Source organism: Gadus macrocephalus, chromosome 8, assembly GCF_031168955.1.
Source record: "Gadus macrocephalus chromosome 8, ASM3116895v1".
Taxonomy (NCBI): Eukaryota; Metazoa; Chordata; class Actinopteri; order Gadiformes; family Gadidae; genus Gadus; species Gadus macrocephalus.
In genome coordinates this window covers 1,409,803-1,429,780 of record NC_082389.1, presented here as the reverse complement: position 1 = coordinate 1,429,780, position 19,978 = coordinate 1,409,803, and the positions used below count along the sequence as shown (strand labels likewise).

Here is a 19,978-nt window from a genome sequence, read left to right as displayed (position 1 = left end):
GCTCCTTGTTCGTCGTGACCCCACACTCCCTCCCCCTGAGTGCTGATTGGATACGTCCTCTTTTACATTTCTGAAGAGGCTTCCAATGGGCTGAAGGCCAGACTGCAGAGTGTGTGAGCTCCCATCAGGGTGGTCTCACCACTCACTAAGGCTACTTTATTTCTACCTGGACGCCTGGATTACATGTTGGTTACAAAAACTACCTCAAACAACTCCCAACAAGTAAGTTTAAACTGGCGCAGTGTACGATGGAGCACTTCCCAGTAGGGAGGCCGGAGACGAGGTAAAACCACTCAATAACACAGTTCTGACTCACTCTGACAGGCTGGGCTATTTTGTGATGCAAACTAGCGTAGCTCGGCTGGCTGGGTGGAGTGCGAGAGAGGGGTTTAAGAGAGTGGCGAAAGTACAATTCTTGCCAACAAATAGGGCTGTACGGGCATAAGGGACAGCATTTTCAATTTGTTGAATATAACAGTTATAGGATGTGATTATATTTCTAACATTATGGTAATGAGCATCAACATTGACGACATATATGTCCAGGTCATTTTAAGCTGCGAGCTAGTCGAAATGCTACGCATTGCGGCTTCATAAATAATAATCATACATAAATTGGCAACAAAAAAAAAAACGACAGACTTCACGCCAAAGGTTGTGAAGCAATTTAACACCGACTCACGAGCAAGTACCGGGGTAGGAGCGGGGTTAGTCTGGGAGCCTGGAGACCAACCAAAGCATACGACAAGCAGCTGGCGTCTGAGGACGGTCCAACTGTCGTGATGGCCCTCCTCTCTTCGTTGCGGTAACACATGGTCATGCAACCACACACACACACACACACACACACACACACACACACACACACACACACACACACACACACACACACACACACACACACACACACACACACACACACACACACACACACACACACACACACACACACACGCCATGGGGAGAGCACCAGCTCGGGTCATGCTCAGCCGTTGACACTCAACACATCGGCGCCACTCGCTGAACACAGAAATGAGCCAAAGGGTCACATTCTGTGAAGCCTTCTCGATGCCAGCTTAAGACATTCGTTGGCATAGAGGGCCTTTCATTTTAATGTTTTTAATGTTAACTTTGATGGGGGGACACAAGGGACGTGCGATCGGAGACGTTGTTTGGGACGACTTTGTAGAAATTAGTCATAGCGAGAAATTTGGAGGAATTAGTCGTAAATTGCAACAAATCTGGAGAAGACGAAAGCACATTCCCTGGTTTTAAATTCATATTCTCCTTCTACCGCAGAATCCCATTTAGATATGCATGGGGGCATGATGTCGGGACTGTGGTTCTTGCCAAGGGTAACCCAAATATGAGCACAGAAAAAGTCCTTCCTCGTAGGGAATTGGCCCCCGAAACCTAAAAATGTCGCGCCCAGACGTGATCGGAAAGAAAAGAACAAAAACCGCATGCAGCCATAATTTGTCCTCACGTCCTCAGCAAAGATGATTAATGTGGTTCCTTTTGCTGCTTTAGCACAAGTGCCAACGTGGGAGATTTTAAAAAGGTACGTAAATGGAAAAACTTTTCTAAAGAGAAGGAAAGAGGTGATGTGTGAAGGTCACTGTCAGCCGAGTGTCGAAGTTGGTGCACTTTATAATATGAACGTGTTCCAGAACAATGGGGGGGAGGGTGTGTGTGTGTGCGTGTGCGTGTGCGTGTGCGTGCGTGCGTGCGTGTGCGTGCGTGCGTGCGTGTGCGTGCGTGCGTGCGTGTGTTCACCTGATGGATGATCCCAGACACCGGCAATTGGTCCACATAGTACTGCGTTTCTCTCTGCCGGTCCTCAGACAGTATCCTGACATGAAAGAAACACACAAACACACACACACACACACAAACACACACACACACAGCTTTTAATAACTTCCTAAAAACGAAGACAAGGTGCGAGTTCGCCGCAGAGAACATGAAGCTTTGTGTCAGGCAGAGGGCCGTTATCCAGCGCTGAAGAAAGGGCTGTCAGTGAGCAGAGCGAGCTCGAGCGCTCCCCCTGCCAGATGGCGTGTGAGCCTGTCGGGCCTGTTGATTGGCACATTGCTTTGGAGCACAGCCAATCAAATGCAGCGTGACAACCGCAGAACCAAAACCACGCTTAATCCCCCCCCCCCCTTTAGTTTTGCTTTATTCCCCGGCAACCAAACATCAGAACTAAAGAAGTATAATCACCAGAGATTAACTACTCAACTGGGTAGAGAAAACGAGTGAGAGTGGCATTGGGTGCTTTACTAACGGGTCCCTGTTGAAGATCATTTTGAATTTCCATAGCAAACCCATGCCTCCCATTCTGGACCCCGCCCAGCCCACATGACCCAGTTGATCAGAGGGTGGGGGGGCGCCTATACAAGGCCGGGCCGGCCACCCCCCCCCCTTTGTGATTGATACGTGTCGACAGGGGTCGTCACTGACCGCTCGCCACACCTGCACAGGGAGGACCGCAGTGTCCGTGTGGCTCATCAGCGTGTCAGGGCCAGCACTGCTCCGTCAGTGACCAACCAGCGGAACAAAGTTGTGGCCAAGGAAACCTCTCAGCCATGTGTTGCGTAGAGCAGGGCGATTCATCGATTGTTAATTGAGATTCGCATTAGTGGTTCATGGACGATTTTTCAAAATAAAATCGATTATTAAAAAAAATAAGTTTTTGGAGATTTTTATTTTTTTTTTATTAACATAGCAGCATGCGCTGAAAAAAGTGTGGGTAGTTTTCTTAAAGTCTGTGGCAACCATAAGCAGCAGCACAACACATTTATTACAACTTCGTAAACTGATGCAGATTGGGAGATGTGTGTTATTTATTTTGCTTTTTCCAATCGTTCTTATTCTTCAAATAAAATCCAAACTTAAAAAAAAAATAATAATAATCCACTCAGAAAAAAAAAAAATCGATAATCGGGTTTGGTTTGAAAAAATCAGAGATTTTATTTTCAGGCCAAATGGTCCCGCCCTGGTGTTGCGTCTGCAGGCTGCTACAGGTATCCTGTAAAAGGGCTCACAAAGCTAGGGCATGCTGCTGATGAGAGACAGACACCGTTTTACGATCCTCGCTTCGTCCATCGCCCTGGGAGGGTTTGGCCCCGGGCGGTAAACACGCCGACCGTTTGTAAACTCTGGCCGTCCGGCGGGGCTGCCGTGGCCTACGGCTGACGGGGGGGGGGGGGGGGCGTGCGCGTTGTTGCCTCATCACCCCTACAGTACGGTGGCGGCGGCGGTGGCGGCGGCCTCATCACACGGGAGAAGGAAACGATGCAATCCAGCTCTCCGGCTGAGATGCTCTTTAAAACGGTGCCGCTTTTAACGGCGGGAGGCAATCAAAGAGTCGCCTCCACAGTCTGCCGCTGGTCGTCTCGTGTATCTACCCACCGCGGGGATACGGCGGCTTGAGAGCACTACCAACTCCACCCCCCCCCACCTTCAGAGAGCTATGGCCTCTCTGCAGGGCCTGCATAAGTCACTGTTGAGTGGCCCATGGGGGGGGGGGGGGTGTGTGTGTGTGTGTGAGAGAGAGAGTCTGGGCAGCTGGCCCGGAACTTTCCTTAATTAGCCAATCGAGTGGGCTGTAACCTCTGGCGTAATGATCAACCACACCGGTTTGCAATTCACCGATAGCTAGGTGAAGCCATTCATTATCTCTCCCCCCCCTCCCCCTCCTCACCCCATCCGTCTCCCCTCCATCTTCTGGATATTTATTTATTATTTATATATATATATTTTTTTTCCTTCTCCCTCCATCTTTCTGCAGAAAGCGTTCTCTCTCCGTACGTCTTGTTCTCTCTGTCTGATAGATATGTGAGCCCTCTGTGTGTGTGGGAGGAGGGGGGGGGGTTGGAACATAACGTCCAGCTGAGCTCTTCCTGCCTTGGCTTGAGTGCATGCGTGTTCGTGTTCGTGTACGTGTACGTGTACGTGTACGTGTTCGTGTTCGTGTTCGTGTACGTGTTCGTGTTCGTGTTCGTGTTCGTGTACGTGTTCGTGTTCGTGTACGTGTTCGTGTTCGTGTACGTGTACGTGTTCGTGTACGTGTACGTGTACGTGTACGTGTACGTGTACGTGTTCGTGTTCGTGTTCGTGTACGTGTGCGGGAACGTGCGAGTCTGTGTGTGAGCGAAGATAACCAGACGCCCGGGCTGATTTGTTGGGCCCGGGCCCGAGAACGAGACAGGCCATACCGACCAGACTGATGTTATTCCCAGTACTCCCAGTACGCCCAGTGCGCCTTTTGTTTCTCCTAATTAAAGCCTTCCACGCTGAGCGCGACCTCTGCCCCCCTTCATTATAACACAGGTCAGGGGTCACTTACCTTCAGCACTGCCTCGTAGCGCCATGGAGGAATTCCAATTTCAAGGCAATTTGGTCGCAACTTAAGTTTAAGCAAAAGAGGGTTAAAAAAGATGAATATATAATAATCTAAAATTGATTCATGCAAGTATAGGGACTCTTTTCTTCGGAAATGACTCCAAAAGGTTGTCTTTTTTCGTTTTGATTTTAAATTTGAGCTACGAGGGCGCGACAATGTATTCTGTGTTTATATTTTTGCAATATAAATTTATACTGACGTTTTAAATAAATAAATAAAACATTGCAATAGATCAAATAGATCAATATTTAAAGAATTGCAAGACACTACGCGATGGCCCCAAACAATCTTTGTGACATCGTGTGGCGAGGTCCCTGCTGTTACGGCCTTAAGCCATGAAGAAGGCCTGCACAGTCTGTGTGGGTCACTGTGGAGTGATCTGCATAATGCACGCTCTTTCATTCATTGAATCGTGTCACTCACTCAACTGAATTAAAACTCCATGATTAAAGATGAGTGAGGATGCATCGTGAACAACAGGCAGCTCACGGTTCATTACTGGGCCATTTCCCTTCGCCGACTGAGACTGCATGGAGTGAATGGGATGACGCATTACACTGTCCACTCCATACTGTAATTCACTTAGTGGAAGAACCCGGAAAATACACTCTTCACAGATACATTTGAGGAGACGGAGAGAGACGGAGAGAGACAGTTCCCAGAGGAATGAGGGACAGAGCGAGAGAAGTGAAAAGACAAAAGCCCTGGTTGCGTTAAGCCTTAGACATTCAAAGAGATTGTGAAATAAACCCTCGACAAATGATCTCTGATACCTCCGTGTACGGAGGGATTAGCGGGACAAAAGGCCCGTGCCTCGGAGAGCTCCGACTCATCCACAACATGTCGCGCACGGCATGCAGCATGTGATCTGCTATAGCGAGGGCGAATTTGAGTCTGTGGGATTTTTGCAACTAAAAAGTAAATAAGGAAATCATGATTAATATTATTAAATGTATTGAAAGGGGAACCCCTTTAGGACAACCATTCAATCCAGAATCCATCATAAAACACACCTCACAGGGTTAAGGTAGCGTTATGGTTGGACGTTGACGCAACGCAAGGGGGTTTACGGACGCGTCACGTCCTTGCGGACCCTCCTTGCGTCCACCGCGAGGGCCTGGCGTTCGCCCTCCCGAAAATGTTAACCTCGCGTCGAGGCGAGTGCGATTGGTCCACTAACGTAACCCCGACGTAGAACCAAAGAGGTTCAAGAGACTGCTTGGTCATATCTGCAATATCAATTGGAAATAAGACTTGTTTTGGAGTCTCACCGGCATGCAACCGGCTGTAACAAACTACCACATTAGCTGGCCTCTGCTAGGATCGTGCGTTCTCATTGGTCGTTTATCTTCCCGGGGAAAAACAAAACCCCCTACTAAAGAGCCAATGATTCAGGAGATTGCGGGCTTCTTGCATCAGAATGGTGAATATAATCTCTCTGTGTGTGTCTGTTTGTGTGTAGTGTGTGCGTTTCTCTACAACATATCGAATGGCCAACTGTGCCAAACTCAGCAGGCGATCACCAGAACATTTCTGCCGTTGTTTTAATTACCGATTGGCTTCTCACCATGTCGGCTATGTAAATTCAAAAAATGGCTCAATTAAAAACCTGCTGAGTGGAAAATCAAACTGATCTTATTCCGCAAGTGTGTCTTAAGCACATAAGCCTAAAATAGAGATCAGAAACGCAAATATAGGATTCATTAATTTTATTGACATTTGGATTTTTTCCAAACATTAACTACGCACCTCATACGATTTTTTTATGAGATTGTCTGTGACTCTGAATAGCCAATATCAGTCAATATTAAAAAAGTAAGTAAATATTTTATCAACCACCGAATGTGATGGAGCAAAAATAATGGCTTAGACGGCACACTACTGACATCTAGTGGACGACTACCATCAACACACTCTACACTCTTCATGTGCAGGGGAAAACGTCCCTCAAAAGCTTTTGACGTGGGACATAATACATTATAATTGCGGTAGGTATTATGTGTGCATTAATATACATATACAAAATATGTACTGTGCAGTTTATCCTCGAGGAAAATGATTAAAGTTGGCCAATGTTTGATAACATGGCTCCTTTATTACTAGGTTCTATAACCTTGAGAAGTAATTATCTGCCTAAACACCAATGGGTCAAGCACTCCATTTCAGCACAGTGAATCAATGTAATTAACTAGAGCTGTGCTAAATGAGTCCCGACTGCTCATTATTGGACTAAACACCCGATTCAACAATTTGGCCTGGGGGCTCCTCTCATTGGACGGCTGAAGTCAAACGTGACCAATCAGACGTCTGTCGGGGGAATGCATATTCGGTTGAATGATCTGATGATTTAGTGAAATCTGTTTGTTTGTTTGTTTGTCACCAAGGTCAGGTCGACACCATTTGATGCCTTGCGTGCTCCCTAAAGCCCATTATTAGAGTGTTCAATTATTATTGTCCTGAAGCAATCACAAAATAAAAATTTCAGTATTATAATTACGGTCATCATTCTGTTTTCACTATCATAATTAGCTTACCTCTCTGGCAAAGGCTCCATGGGGCTCGACAGGTTGATGGTTTCCATGGTGATCTCCACTTTGCGGACGCTTCCGAAGAAGTCCGTGATGAGGACACGTCCTGGGTCCCTCAGGAAAAGGTCGGTACGGTGGCCCGGGGTGGACACACACTGACTCTTGGGGCACACCTTGAACTGCCATAAAAAAAAAAAAAAGCAAACAGCAAAAGAAAACTGATTTTAAAAATACCGTTCTACGACGCAATTAGGGGTAATCCCATTTACAGCGAGTGTGCTGTATTTGTAGTTTATCAGCCCATCGTAGATCATTCCAAACAGAGCCGGCCTCAAAGGCACCTCAGGCACTTTTCAGCACTTTTTGGACCGTGCTGCCACAAATTGATTTTGTAGCTTTGCTGCCAGTCGTGGGTCCGTGACACCCATACTAGTTCAACGTTTCAGACTCCTTGAGAAACTGTACTTGGCGAGAGGTGATGGATTATTGTCCGAGCCGCTGGCATGCAGACAGACGTTCTCCTTCGGCTCATTTTTACCGCTGCTCCTGCTAATACCGGTTAGTGGCGAGGGAGGAGGCGGCTACAGTCAGCTGAACGTGGACAAATAGATGATACGCTTTTAGTGTCAAATGATCCAACAATGTCTACAATCTGTTTATCAATTATGGACCAGCAGTGGGACTCAGAGGGAGGGGAGGCCACTTGAGAGAAACTAGCCTTAGTGAGCTAGAGTTTACAAGTATTTGAAAAAGAAATACCAGTGATCCATTCAGCCTTCCCTCATAGCCACTCGCCAAAACAGGCGAGGAGCTCGCTAGCCTCAGGTCTTTGTCAGTTCCTTAAGTCAGGTTCAGTGGAAGGGACGGCGCACTGGCTGAACTGGGCCAGATGTTCACTTGATCAACAACAGCAAAGGATACAATCAAACGGTTCACTTTAAAACAATGCTTTTTATGACGCACGCGCGCGCACACACACACACACACACACACACACACACACACACACACACACACACACACACACACACACACACACACACACACACACACACACACACACACACACACACACACACACACACACACACACACACACACACACACAAATAGAGGACGGCTTCCTCCCTCAGTGAGGGACCCCAAGGGCGATGAAACGAGCACTAGAGGGCACAGGGTCTGATCTTATTGGGGAAGGCGTTATGGAGGAGAGAGCGCCTTGTCCAATGCCTAATCTATAACTACCTGGGGCATTAAGACTGCAGGATTAATCCTCTTAAAGAGTGACTCAATAGTGTGTTACTGAACAAAGCTCTTCAAACATAGCCCCTTTTTCCACACATTAAATCAATGAGGGAAGCTTTTTATCTTACAAAAAAAGAAGCTTGAGAACTGCTTGGGAAATATGAGGCTGGGATCAAGAGCCGGCCATCGTAGAACCAGAGACAGCGAACGTTTGTCTTCCTTAAAGTGCAAGTGATGAAAAATATTGTTTTAGCTCCTTTCCACCCCAGAGAAAATCAAATTATTGATCCGACCCGTCACAGACTAGATGTGAGAGAACAAACAACGTACCTTCCAAATAAAATGGAAAATGGCGGGGAATCAGAATAGATGTGGTACAACCGCCTGCGCTAATCTTGCTTATCAGACTGATCGCTCTTGATGGGGGTGTGTGTACAAGTCGACCCTCCCCACCAACACACCTAAAGGTGTGACACACACACACACACACACACACACACACACACACACACACACACACACACACACACACACACACACACACACACACACACACACACACACACACACACACACACGTTTGACATTTGCCAGTCTGTTTTAAGTAGAGAGTGGGTGGACTATCGGCCACCCACTCTTTCATGTTGTATAAAAAGGAACCGTTCTCTTCGGACCAGTAGACCCACAAGAGCTGCGTTGGGGCTGTATTCCCCTGAGGTGACATCGACGGGTAAGCCGTAGCGCGTGTTGGGCAGTGGACCACGGAGGTGTCCCCCAGCCCCCAACCGACATCCACATCTTCACAGGCACCCCAGCTCACTCACAACACATCCAAGGACCCCCAGGCAAAGGAGAAGACCCCCTAGACGGCCATCAGACTTGCAGACGAGAAGTGTGGAGTGTGGTGGTGGGGTTATTCAAACTCCAAACGAGTGCCGGGGGTTTTGGTTGATATACCTAGGTCATCTGTAGAGTTGATCAAAATGCTAAACTCACCGTTCTCAGCTTTGGGCTGACCCAAGGACGCATTATAGGTTAGATATCAGCTCGTAATCTTCACCGGTGGTGGCGGTTGAGAATAAACAGCTCAGCACTATTCTGTGTGCGACCGTGTTCAGGAGACTCGAAGCGCCGGCCAGGGTCACTCACGTAGCACAGAGCCATGTACAGGATAGCTGAGATGGATGCTCCCTTAACCCTAACCCCACGTTAACGAACACGAAGCACACCCAATTAAACAACACACCCCTTTGGGCGCACGCACACACACACACACACACACACACACAAACTCCTAAACCCAGAACATTAGAGCGCTGTCCACCCACACAACACTTTCATAGGAGCGTTCTGTTCCTGCTCAAGACTTCTTCCTCTACCCGCACCCACCCAGACCACCACCCATCACCAGCACCCACACCGGGGGTCACGGGCTCACCAGCTGGTTCATGTTGGTGGTGCTGGAGGGGTGGATGTCCTCCAGGAACTCCAGCAGGTAGAAGGTGTAGCGGTCCATCAGGTGCACGCCGATGGCCAGGTCGGGTTGGTGCTGTGGCGGAGAGACGAAGGGGGGCTTAACAAACCACAGCGCTGCAACCTGATAGAGCCTCTGGGGTCTTATGCTTTAGGCCCAATCCCATTTCTACCCCTTACCCCTTCCCCCTTGTTTTGAAGGGGGAAGGGGTAAGGGGCAGAAATGGGATTGGGCCTTAGCCTCCAACAAGGCTTAACGTTTTAGGAGGTTTAATGCATACATCCTGTAATTGCATAGAATAACACCGCCACAGACGCCCAGTAGGTGGTGCTGTTTCCTCACAGCACCAGAGGACAGGAATGGGTTTCTATTGGCTCTGCATTGTATGATTGCTGTCACTACTTCTGCCAAGTGCCTCACAGAAGTGACAGCGTTCTTTTAGTGCAGTGATACAAAATAAATAATCACAGCTGACAATCAGGGCTTTAACAACTTGAGAGTTTAAAAATGTACTTACATTTTACTAGAAAGACTTGATTGTGCCATTGCATTTGTTGAGATAATTTACCTCAGTTAGGGTAATTTCATGTTTGATTATGTTCAGGGCTTTTGCTGATTGCAAAAAAGGGGTATGTAATTAAAACACAGCGAGCACTAAATCAGCATCTTAATGATAAGGATCAACTCGTGTTTGTACTGTTGATAATGGTGTGAGCTAGTCACTGTTACACTAATGTGAAGAAATGCATGGAGAAGTGCCCATGTTAAACCTAGGGCAGTAGCAATGCCCATCCGCAGACAGTTGGAGCCGTTGGTCTTCAGAGGCAGAGATACATCCAACATTAGCTTCATTGAAGAACATACAGATAAACAATGAATAGGAAACGCCAACCACACATCCAACATTAATAAACAGGAGCTCCATGGTTCTGCAGTCCAGGCTTAAAGCGCCAACCTTAATATTCTTAAATGACACTAGATTAAGTCGCTTAGTAGACACGCCAATCAAAAGCGATCAGAGGATGCTGTCGAAAAAAATAAGAGTGGCTATAGAAGTGCTCTGCAACCTAGTCAAAAATATACTTGACTCTGCAGAGAAGCCATCAGGAATCAGAGAGAAACCTTTTTATCTCGACTCGTTTTTAAAAAGGGGGAATTGCTGAAGTAATCTCATTGCACAGCTGGGCTGTTCTGATGAGCTGTGAATGGCAGAACCCCCCCCCCCCCCCCCCAGATACAATCGCTGTTAGTCAAAGGGGGGGGGACACGATTTCCGGCTCCCAGCCAGCAGGTGATTTCCCCGCCCGTATCCCCTGGAGGCGCGCAGGTAACTCACAGACAGAGAGTCCTCTCCGACCTGGCTGCTGGCCAGAGCCATCAGGTTGGGGGAGTAGAAGCGCTCGTACATGGAGGCGCCCTGGCACGTGTCGATGATGAACAGCAGCTCGTTGTACCTGGCGAGCACACACACACACACACACACACACACACACACACACACACACTTCAGTGGCCAGATCTAAAGGGGTTGGGCGAGTGGAAATCAGTCCAATGACTTGGACTGAAGCTGGGCCAAGAAGACAGCCACAGAAATACGTCGATTTCAAAAGCTTCAAAAGATTATATAGTTCATAATATTCAAGAAGGTGCAGTTTAATGGTGGCTTTAGCTTTGACTGAAACGGCATAATAGTCTTACTGTGCAGCAATTTAGCACTTTTATTTCACAAATAAAACACCAACACAGTCTTGATCTCCATCATTTTTACACAGCTCCCTGGGAACTAAGTTACAATTGAATTGACAAGTCAGTTCTGGAGTGAGAGCCCCTAAAAATAGGAATCATCTTCTGTACATTTCTTTTATACCCAGCAACAACACACCAAGTTCGCCTGAAAGCGAATCTCCTCGTGCAACACTCCTCCTCTTCTCTTAGGATTGTATAATACCCAACCTTCCACCCAAAACCATCCTCCAGACACCAGTTGCCATGACGACCCCCGAAAAAAAAAAAAAACTAGTCTGCCCGGTCCGGTCTGTACGCCCACGTTCACACTTCCACCCCTTTGCCAGTTTCCCCCGGCTTCCTTCTGTGATCAGAGGGCACTGCTCTCCCTACTCACACGTCCCATTGGGGAAGCTGGCTCGCTGCTAGGGTGGGGGGGGGACCTGTTAGGGTGGGGGGGGGGAGCTGGGCGCTAGGGTGGGGGTGCTACGGGGTCTCTCAGAGGCCAGACGTCTGTCGTCCAAAGTCCCCGAGGCTGCCGGGATCCGTTCTCCAGGAGGCCAGAGATCACCGCCGTAGCTCAGAGTGCGTCGGGTGACGAGGGCCCCGATGGGACGGGGGTGCAGCCTTGCACGCACACGCCTAATTTAATCAGAAGCCTCGTTTACTGCATCGCCACGCGCGCGCACGTGCTAATCTACCACCTGCGAGCACCTTGAACGGTAACGACCCATTCACAAGTCCATTCATTAAGAGGGCGGAGGAGACGAGGCAACAGGCTGGCAGGGGTAAGTTAACCAGGGAGCGTGTCTCTCCCGCTTGTCCCAAAGGGGCTCGGTTGTTAACTGAATGAAAGCATTAGGCCCAATCCCATTTCTACCCCTTCCCCCTTCCCCTTACCCCTTCAAAACAAGGGGGAGGGGGAAGGGGTAGAAATGGGATCGGGCATTAATCAGTGGAAGACGACTCGTTTCAACCCGGTATCAGCCAGCCGTAACAAGCGGTGTTCAGCAGAGTTAGTGCGGCGCTATGGTCTCCATCTAGATCTCTTTCTACGCTGTTGCCTTTTGTACCTTCTCTTCTGCCACATCTGCTCGAAGGCGTCGGCCAGCTCTACGTTACTGATCTCCTCGGAGTCCTGGAACTTCAGAAAGCCGTTCCCGCCATGACCTGACAGACAAACAAAGAAGCAGCAAAAACCACAGAGAGACAACAAAGGAAAACAAACAGTCACTTAACAAATCAACTGACTTTGGCCTAAAGCCCAAGTAGATGACAGTGTGAGCAGGAATGTGAGCGTTGAGGACAGAATCTTAAAACACGGAACATTAGAGCGCTGTCCACCCACTCAACACCGTGGGTACCGTTAGCCATCTTTCAGAGGAGCGATCTGTTCCTTCTCAAGAACCCCACCCACACACACACACACACACACACACACACACACACACACACACACACACACACACACACACACACACACACACACACACACACACACACACACACACACACACACACACACACACACACACACACACCTTAAGGGATGATTAGGGTTCCACGTCGACGAAATGCAGGGAGCACACAGTCGCTTCGACGCAGTCGTGAACCTTTACGGTTCGGCGTCGGGTTTCAGTGAGCGGACCAATCACAGCCCTCGCTGCTGCGTCGCCCCGACGCATGGTTAACATTTTTGGGAGGCGCGCGTCCGGCCCTCGCGGCGGACGCAAGGAGGGTCCGCAAGGACGTAAGGGGACGTCAACCCCCTTGCACTGCGTCGACAGGGAACCATCATCAGCCCGTTAGCTATGGGTGCGGCCTGTAGGCGGGTACGGTCGGGGCATCCTACCGGTCAGGTAGATGAGGATGTTGCTGCGGTCGTCCGAGAGAAGCCGCTTGGAGCGAGGCGTGCTGGCGGGGAGCCGGCCAGTCAGGACACGCAGGAAGTTCTCCACCGTCACCTGGGCAACAGGACAAAGGGCGGAGCCCGGGGCATGGTAGAGCCGGGCCATTCATAGATTTTTAATCGCAATTCGAAATTATGGTCAATAATCGATTTTATTTTTTATATATATATATTTTTTTTTTTAAAGAGTAAAATGTCAACATGGCACCATGCGTTGAAGAAAGTGAGTGTTTAGAGTTTGCCTCAAGTCTGTCGCAACCAAATTTTGCTTTTGTTAATCTTCAAATAAAATCCAAACTTTAAAAAAATATATATTTGTCATTTATAGAAAAAACAACAAAAATCAATATTCTAGTTTGGGTTGAAAAAAATCAGAGATTTTATTTTTAGGCCAATTCTCCCAACACTAGCGCTTGGCTTATGTTCAAAGGACGTGGCCCGAGTTCAATGCACCCTCACATAGGAGGTGGCACAGCCCCGGATCATTCCGAAACATTTAAGGGTAGTCGATGAGACGACACTGCCCTGAGATAACGTTTTTCAGATTTCAGCATCAGCTACATTTAATATAAATTATGAATTTATACAATGAGAAAAGGATGACGAGGCGCATCCAACAACTGGTAACGGCCAGCTTGGTTTATGGGGGCGGTAGGTGTGGGTTGGGGGGAAGTGAACCGTCTCTCAGACTGAATGGCAGAGGCTTGACAACGAGCGCAAGTCTCTGGGGCACCGCAACCTAATCATTATGAACAAAGCCTATTCACGGCTAGATTGTGCAGTTGACTGACGGCTGAAAAGCATCTTCATTTAGAACGTTATCCCGCTTTTGAATGATAAACCAAAAAGAGAAAAGACAATCGTTTAATCCTTTAAACCCCATTTTTCCTTGATGTCCTCGTGAGACTTGGAGTGCGTCATCACACCGTGGCGTCGAGCGTGCGTTAACGCCATCCCCCCCGAGTGCGTGTGACGGACACGACGCAAACACAGCCAAAACAACCCGAGATAAAGCACAAGGGCACTCCACGGGCCTTTCCCATTACACCGTGGGCCTGGGGTGAAACAAAGCACCTGGGTGCCCCCGTGTTTGAGTACATTTGTGCTATCGAGCAATTTCCTGCTGCTGCAGATTAGAAGCCATCGGGTAAACCGTGTAATCCTTAACGACCGCATCTCACCAGAGGAAAAGAAAAAGACTGAGGGGAATAAATAGACTTGTTTTTGATTGTGTAGGACTTAGGGTTGAACATTTCGTGCAATTCCATTAACTGACGAATCAATAATCTATGAATCGTTAATATTGAATAAACTACAAACCCCATGACTTTTTCTATCCGGTCATTTATTTTTTAAATGACCAGAATAATAAATCAATAAGGCTCTCGCTCAATCGGCTGTTCTTCTCAGCCTGTCCTAAGTCGACAAATGATGCTGCTAAACAAAACAATGTCAAATGTGGCGCAATTGCTGCCATTTCTAGCCATTACTAGGCAGACCAAGCCAAACCCATTTTTGGAGAAATGGTACATAAAACCTACAATGTCCGTTAATACATATTTAAAATTGATCAATTCTTATCTGCGATTGATGAATAATTATTCAAATCCCTCAGACTACAAAAACCAAGAGAAAAGCATGAATTGCTTTAATATTTGTTCTTTATAGCAGGTAGTAGTAGTAGTAGTAGCAGTAGTAATAATAATAATAATAATAATAATAATAATAATACTAGATACATGGTAGTATCTGGCCTCTAGTTAACAAACATTTAGGTGTAGGCTAAATATGTCAAGAAGGTTCTCTTTTTGTTCTTGCAGCACCAGTCTAACGCGAGTCTGATAATTTTGAGACCCAAACCTCACATATTGGTGATGCCTACGCAGTGCCATATTGTGTGATCAACGTGGCCCTGGTGCATCGTATGATGTCCAAAACAACAATGGAGATGCTACATCGAAAATGAGCTGCTTGAGCTTTACGTAGAGCACGACACTTGCTTTCTAGTCCAATTAAAAAGGGACAGTTAACCATTTCCCCACCTTCATAAGATCAAAATGTTAAGTCTTACATATTAATCATTTTGAAGACCTTGATGACGTCCCTACATGCAAATAAGATTGAGACACTGGACTGTCACTTTAGATGGCCGCACTTCCTTCTCTGTGAGGCTTTCCATTCAGCAGTGAGTCCGAGGTCATCGCAGCCTACCTCATAGCCGCGGTAGTCCACCTCCACATCGTCACCGTAAACGTTCAGCTCCATGTTCTTGTGGCTGAAGACTGTGGCAGGCTTTGGGTTTCTATGGTTACAAGCCATATCATCTGCCAGCATCAGAACTATGCGGCTGGAAATCAAAAAAGAGGGTGTTAATACTAGGTTCATATATTGCAGTTAGGTTAGTACAGTATCAGGTTATTATTATATTTATAGACCGCATTGATCATTTTATATGCTGGTATCTATGTAACGGCAGTACTTTGCTGTATTCCTGTTATCAATGTCATGTCATGTCTTTTTTATTCAATGTAACTTTGGAGTTGGCAAGACAAGCTATTACTGGAAATTAAAAGAAAAAAATAATAATACACACACACACAACACATTAGATGTTTATTGGAAGGGAAAATAATGTGGTGATTAAGAATAACAAAACAGTCGGCATTAGATAATTTAATATTAGCAACGTGCAACCACCCTCACTTCTGCAGGCGTTCGTGATTTTGGTAATATTGTGCCTGTAAGGTGTTGATTAACTCAAAGGAATTCAAATATTCAACGGATTTGTAAACCCACATCAGCATTTATTGATTCCTGTGAACATATTATCATCATTGTTAATACTGTGGTATCCCATTCACCTGTCCGGGATCCCCAGCCTCTTGACGCTGCGGTAGACTGAGAGGGTGTTGGCCACATGACGGTAGTTGAACCAGAATCTAGAAGTGCACACCTATTAAGAAAATTCAAGACGTTAAGATTTTTTGATTGTTTTTACTGTACTTCAGATCTTAACAACATGGTATGGCTCTTTAGGACTCACCAATACTGCCCAGTTGTTAGTATGTCCACTATTGAAGAACTGACCTGCTTTGTCCTAATAGGAAGAGAACACGTATTAAGATTAGATATGCCCTAGTTTTGCGCTATCTTGCGTCACATAAGCGAATATGTTTAGGATTTGAAAGGGGTTCATGGAAATAAAATACGGCACATTGCACACAGCATCTCAATGGAGGAAAGCAGGCTACATGGCAGGTGCACTGCTAAAATGACAACGAATAGGCGTACATTTATTCATTTTATCATTGATTATACTATATGCATTAATACTCGACACTTACCTCGATATTATTAGTGCTGACTAGAAAAGATAAATTAAATAAGCTCAATAAAACGAATATTTTGACCGTACAATGCCTAGCCATTGTGATCGCGGAAGTAAAGCCAACAGCTGGGGCTGAACCGACCAATGACGGAAGACTTCCTGAAAGGAAGCTTTTTCAAAGTAACAGCCCTTGTCAAATACAAATACTGCCAGATTATTCAATTTCTTTGCACATTCAAATCGCACAAGTTATTACAAGATATGAAGGAAATATAACAAAGGAAAAATAGTATTCATTATTTTTTATATACTCATGTAATCGTCCTCATTCAGATAGATATGAATGGTACTGTATGCAACTTTGTGTAGGTTAATTTTTTTTTTCAGACAGAGTGTACATTTCCCATATATATATATATATATATATATATATATATATATATATATATATATATATATATATATAACACAATAATTTGCCATGACGTTGGGTTCACACAAAAAAGTGCTATCCCTCCATCCGTGAGACGTAGCAACATAATACACATTATTAATTTAATGATACGAATATGATGTGCTACTCTGGTAGTGAAACATCACTTTACACCATGGTTTACACACCAGTAGGCTACAATCAGTGAGACAGACAACTATGCAATTATAATGGTCTCATCATATGCCCATCACAGCAGCCCCGCAGAACAATAGGCCTAATCTGCCTGGAATATAGCATGTTAACCGTGTCATATGTGTTTGAGTATACTTGCGCATATAACTTTACTTAATCACTTTACTTAATCCTACTCTATTTTTCATGCACGCAGGCTTTAGCGGAATTAATCATTCGCAAAACGTTAATTCAAATATTTTCCTTCGGAAGAGTTTAATAAAGAAAAGTAAATCAAAGCATTACATTACATTTGCTCGTTAAAATATATAACACAGATTTCAGCACTAAGGTGTGTTCAGTGCTTATTTTGATGGACGGAAATATGTCACACACACACACACACACACACACACACACACACACACACACACACACACACACACACACACACACACACACACACACACACACACACGCGCGCGTGTGTGTGTGTGTGTGTGTGTGTGTGTGTGTGCTATAGTGCGCGCGCGCGCACTATAGCACTCCTTATTGAGGAGATTTCTGGTTCAATTATTGGCGTTCTGTGATTATGTTCTACAAGGTGCACTGTAAGGGAGCTGTCAGGAGGATTAGTGATTCAAGGATGCAACCCATATAGGCTTAAACGACACAGCGTGGCTTTTAACGACAGACAAATCCTGGATTGCCTCAAAGCTGCTCTGAACTCTAAGCTTTTTAGTCTTTCGGTCGCTTTCACGAAATCGTCTCACTTTCTTGCATGCAAAAGCCATTTAAAAATTAATAGCTGTACAGGCCTTCTCATTAACAATAATACGCGTCTTTCTGTCTCGTGCGGCTACTGGGCCTACCCTACTGGCCGTATTCTAAGTATTAATTCAATAATAAATATATTCTGTATAATTATTATATTCATGAAAAGGAATTGCTTATGTCCGTAGCGTGCTACCAGTTGGCAGTTCGTGTTCACTTCCCCCATTCCTCAGTGGTCATTGTAGCTCCATTATGAGATAGACAGCCATACTCCCACCCGCCCAACACACGCGCTTCAAGTTCGCCTGTTGTCCCTGATGAGCGCAAGTGAAACAAATGTGCGCGTGTCGGCAGATGTGCAGCGCATTCAAGGGGCCAACGCGTCCACGTGAAGCGTCGTGTGTGTGTGTGTGTGTGTGTGTGTGTGTGTGTGTGTGTGTGTGTGTGTGTGTGTGTGTGTGTGTGTGTGTGTGTGTGTGTGTGTGTGTGTGTGTCCGCGGAAGAACTAGTACGCACAGAAGAACGCGCGGCAGACTTCTTCATGAAGGAGGACAGGCAAGGCACATGACCGAGGAGGAGGAGGGTGGCACGGTGGCATCGCCTACAGGAATCTCATTCTGAAGTAACGCCGCGGAAAAAAATGCGCTGAGGTTTTCAGTTAACATAGCGGAGGATTTGTCTGCCGTTCGGTCGTCACCGAAGAGAGGGACCACAATCCCAACAAAGGAGAAAGGTACCTCGAAGTTGCGCTGGACTATTCGACGCGACGTTTTGAAGATGAATACCAACGATGCCAAGGAGTATCTCGCCAAACGAGAGATACCTCAACTATTTGAGGTGAGAGAAAGCGCGGCGCAACCCGCTTGCCTCCGAAAGACCCGTGGTCGCTTGGCGACTCCAACAATAATGATTAATTACTTCAGAAAGGAAATAGCTGTCTATACCGAAATATTCTTCTCAAATATTTTGTTAAAAAAACAAACAACAATAGAAGCAATATGCACTGGCTACAAATTCTTTCTTTAAGATACTGGTGTGTGTGTGTGTGTGTGTGTGTGTGTGTGTGTGTGTGTGTGTGTGTGTGTGTGTGTGTGTGTGTGTGCTTGTGTCTGTGTATGCGCCGTGCTAACCTGGCCGTTTGGAAAAAAGAAAATACGATTTCAAGTTTGATAGCGATAGGCATTGGCTTGCTTGGCTTGTAAATCAGGAGAAGCAGTAAACAGAGAAAGACATTTCTCTGGAGCGTACTCTAACAGCAGTTTAATAGTCGGCTTTGTAATAGCCTCGCAGCTCTCCCAGATCCAGCCAAGCGTTTCATCCATAATGTAAGTTATTGGATACACTGCATCGAGGTTACAGCACTTAGAAACCCCGTGGAAGCACAACAATGACGTGTAATTACAAAGAACAAGTAAACCCCCCAACAGCCAGCTCATTGGCTACCAATTAACCTAATAGCTCAACTGGCGATATTCTCCAACAAGTGATTGTATCCAGCTGATCACGCTCATTAGCTAGCTGTTGGATAAACACGCAAAGCGCGGAAAAGCGTTTGGGGGATGCATTGTTTACAGAACATCTAAAGTCATGGGAAATATACTCCCATTGCTTCCGCTAAGACGTGGATCATTCGCTCTCAGTCTCTCACAAAGAGACAAACACACACACACACACACACACACCACACACACACACACTCACACACACACACACACACACACACACACACACACACACACACACACACACACACACAGAACCCCCCCCCTCCTCAAACACACACACACACACACACACACACACACACACACACAACACACACACACACACACACACACACACACACACACACACACAGAGAGAACCCCCCCCCCCCCCCCACACACACACACACACACACACACACACACACACACACACACACACACACACACAGACACACAACTACACACAGCTAAGGCCAAGAGCAACAACAGCGTT

General features: G+C 46.4%; 1 protein-coding gene across 1 annotated transcript; it reads right to left on the bottom strand.

Moving 5' to 3' along the window:
- Positions 1-893: 893 nt before the first annotated feature.
- On the bottom strand, positions 894-16,767 carry pigk (phosphatidylinositol glycan anchor biosynthesis, class K). Its single transcript, XM_060057960.1, has 10 exons — positions 16,634-16,767; positions 16,333-16,386; positions 16,151-16,242; positions 15,501-15,636; positions 13,233-13,344; positions 12,454-12,550; positions 10,992-11,109; positions 9,620-9,730; positions 6,943-7,115; positions 894-1,852 (listed from the first exon to the last, which is right to left on the bottom strand). The coding sequence occupies exons 1-10, from the start codon at positions 16,715-16,717 to the stop codon at positions 1,504-1,506; spliced, it is 1,326 nt and encodes a 441-aa protein (XP_059913943.1). The 5' UTR covers positions 16,718-16,767; the 3' UTR covers positions 894-1,503.
- Positions 16,768-19,978: the final 3,211 nt, after the last annotated feature.

What these genes read in the sequence shown, in the direction of transcription:
- pigk (XM_060057960.1), bottom strand. Translation starts at nt 16,717, where the DNA reads ATGGCTAGGCATTGTACGGTCAAAATATTCGTTTTATTGAGCTTATTT. An exon ending in TCAGCACTAATAATATCGAG is followed by an intron (nt 16,387 to 16,633) that starts GTAAGTGTCGAG and finishes TCTTCCTATTAG; the next exon opens with GACAAAGCAGGTCAGTTCTT. An exon ending in CTAACAACTGGGCAGTATTG is followed by an intron (nt 16,243 to 16,332) that starts GTGAGTCCTAAA and finishes TTTTCTTAATAG; the next exon opens with GTGTGCACTTCTAGATTCTG.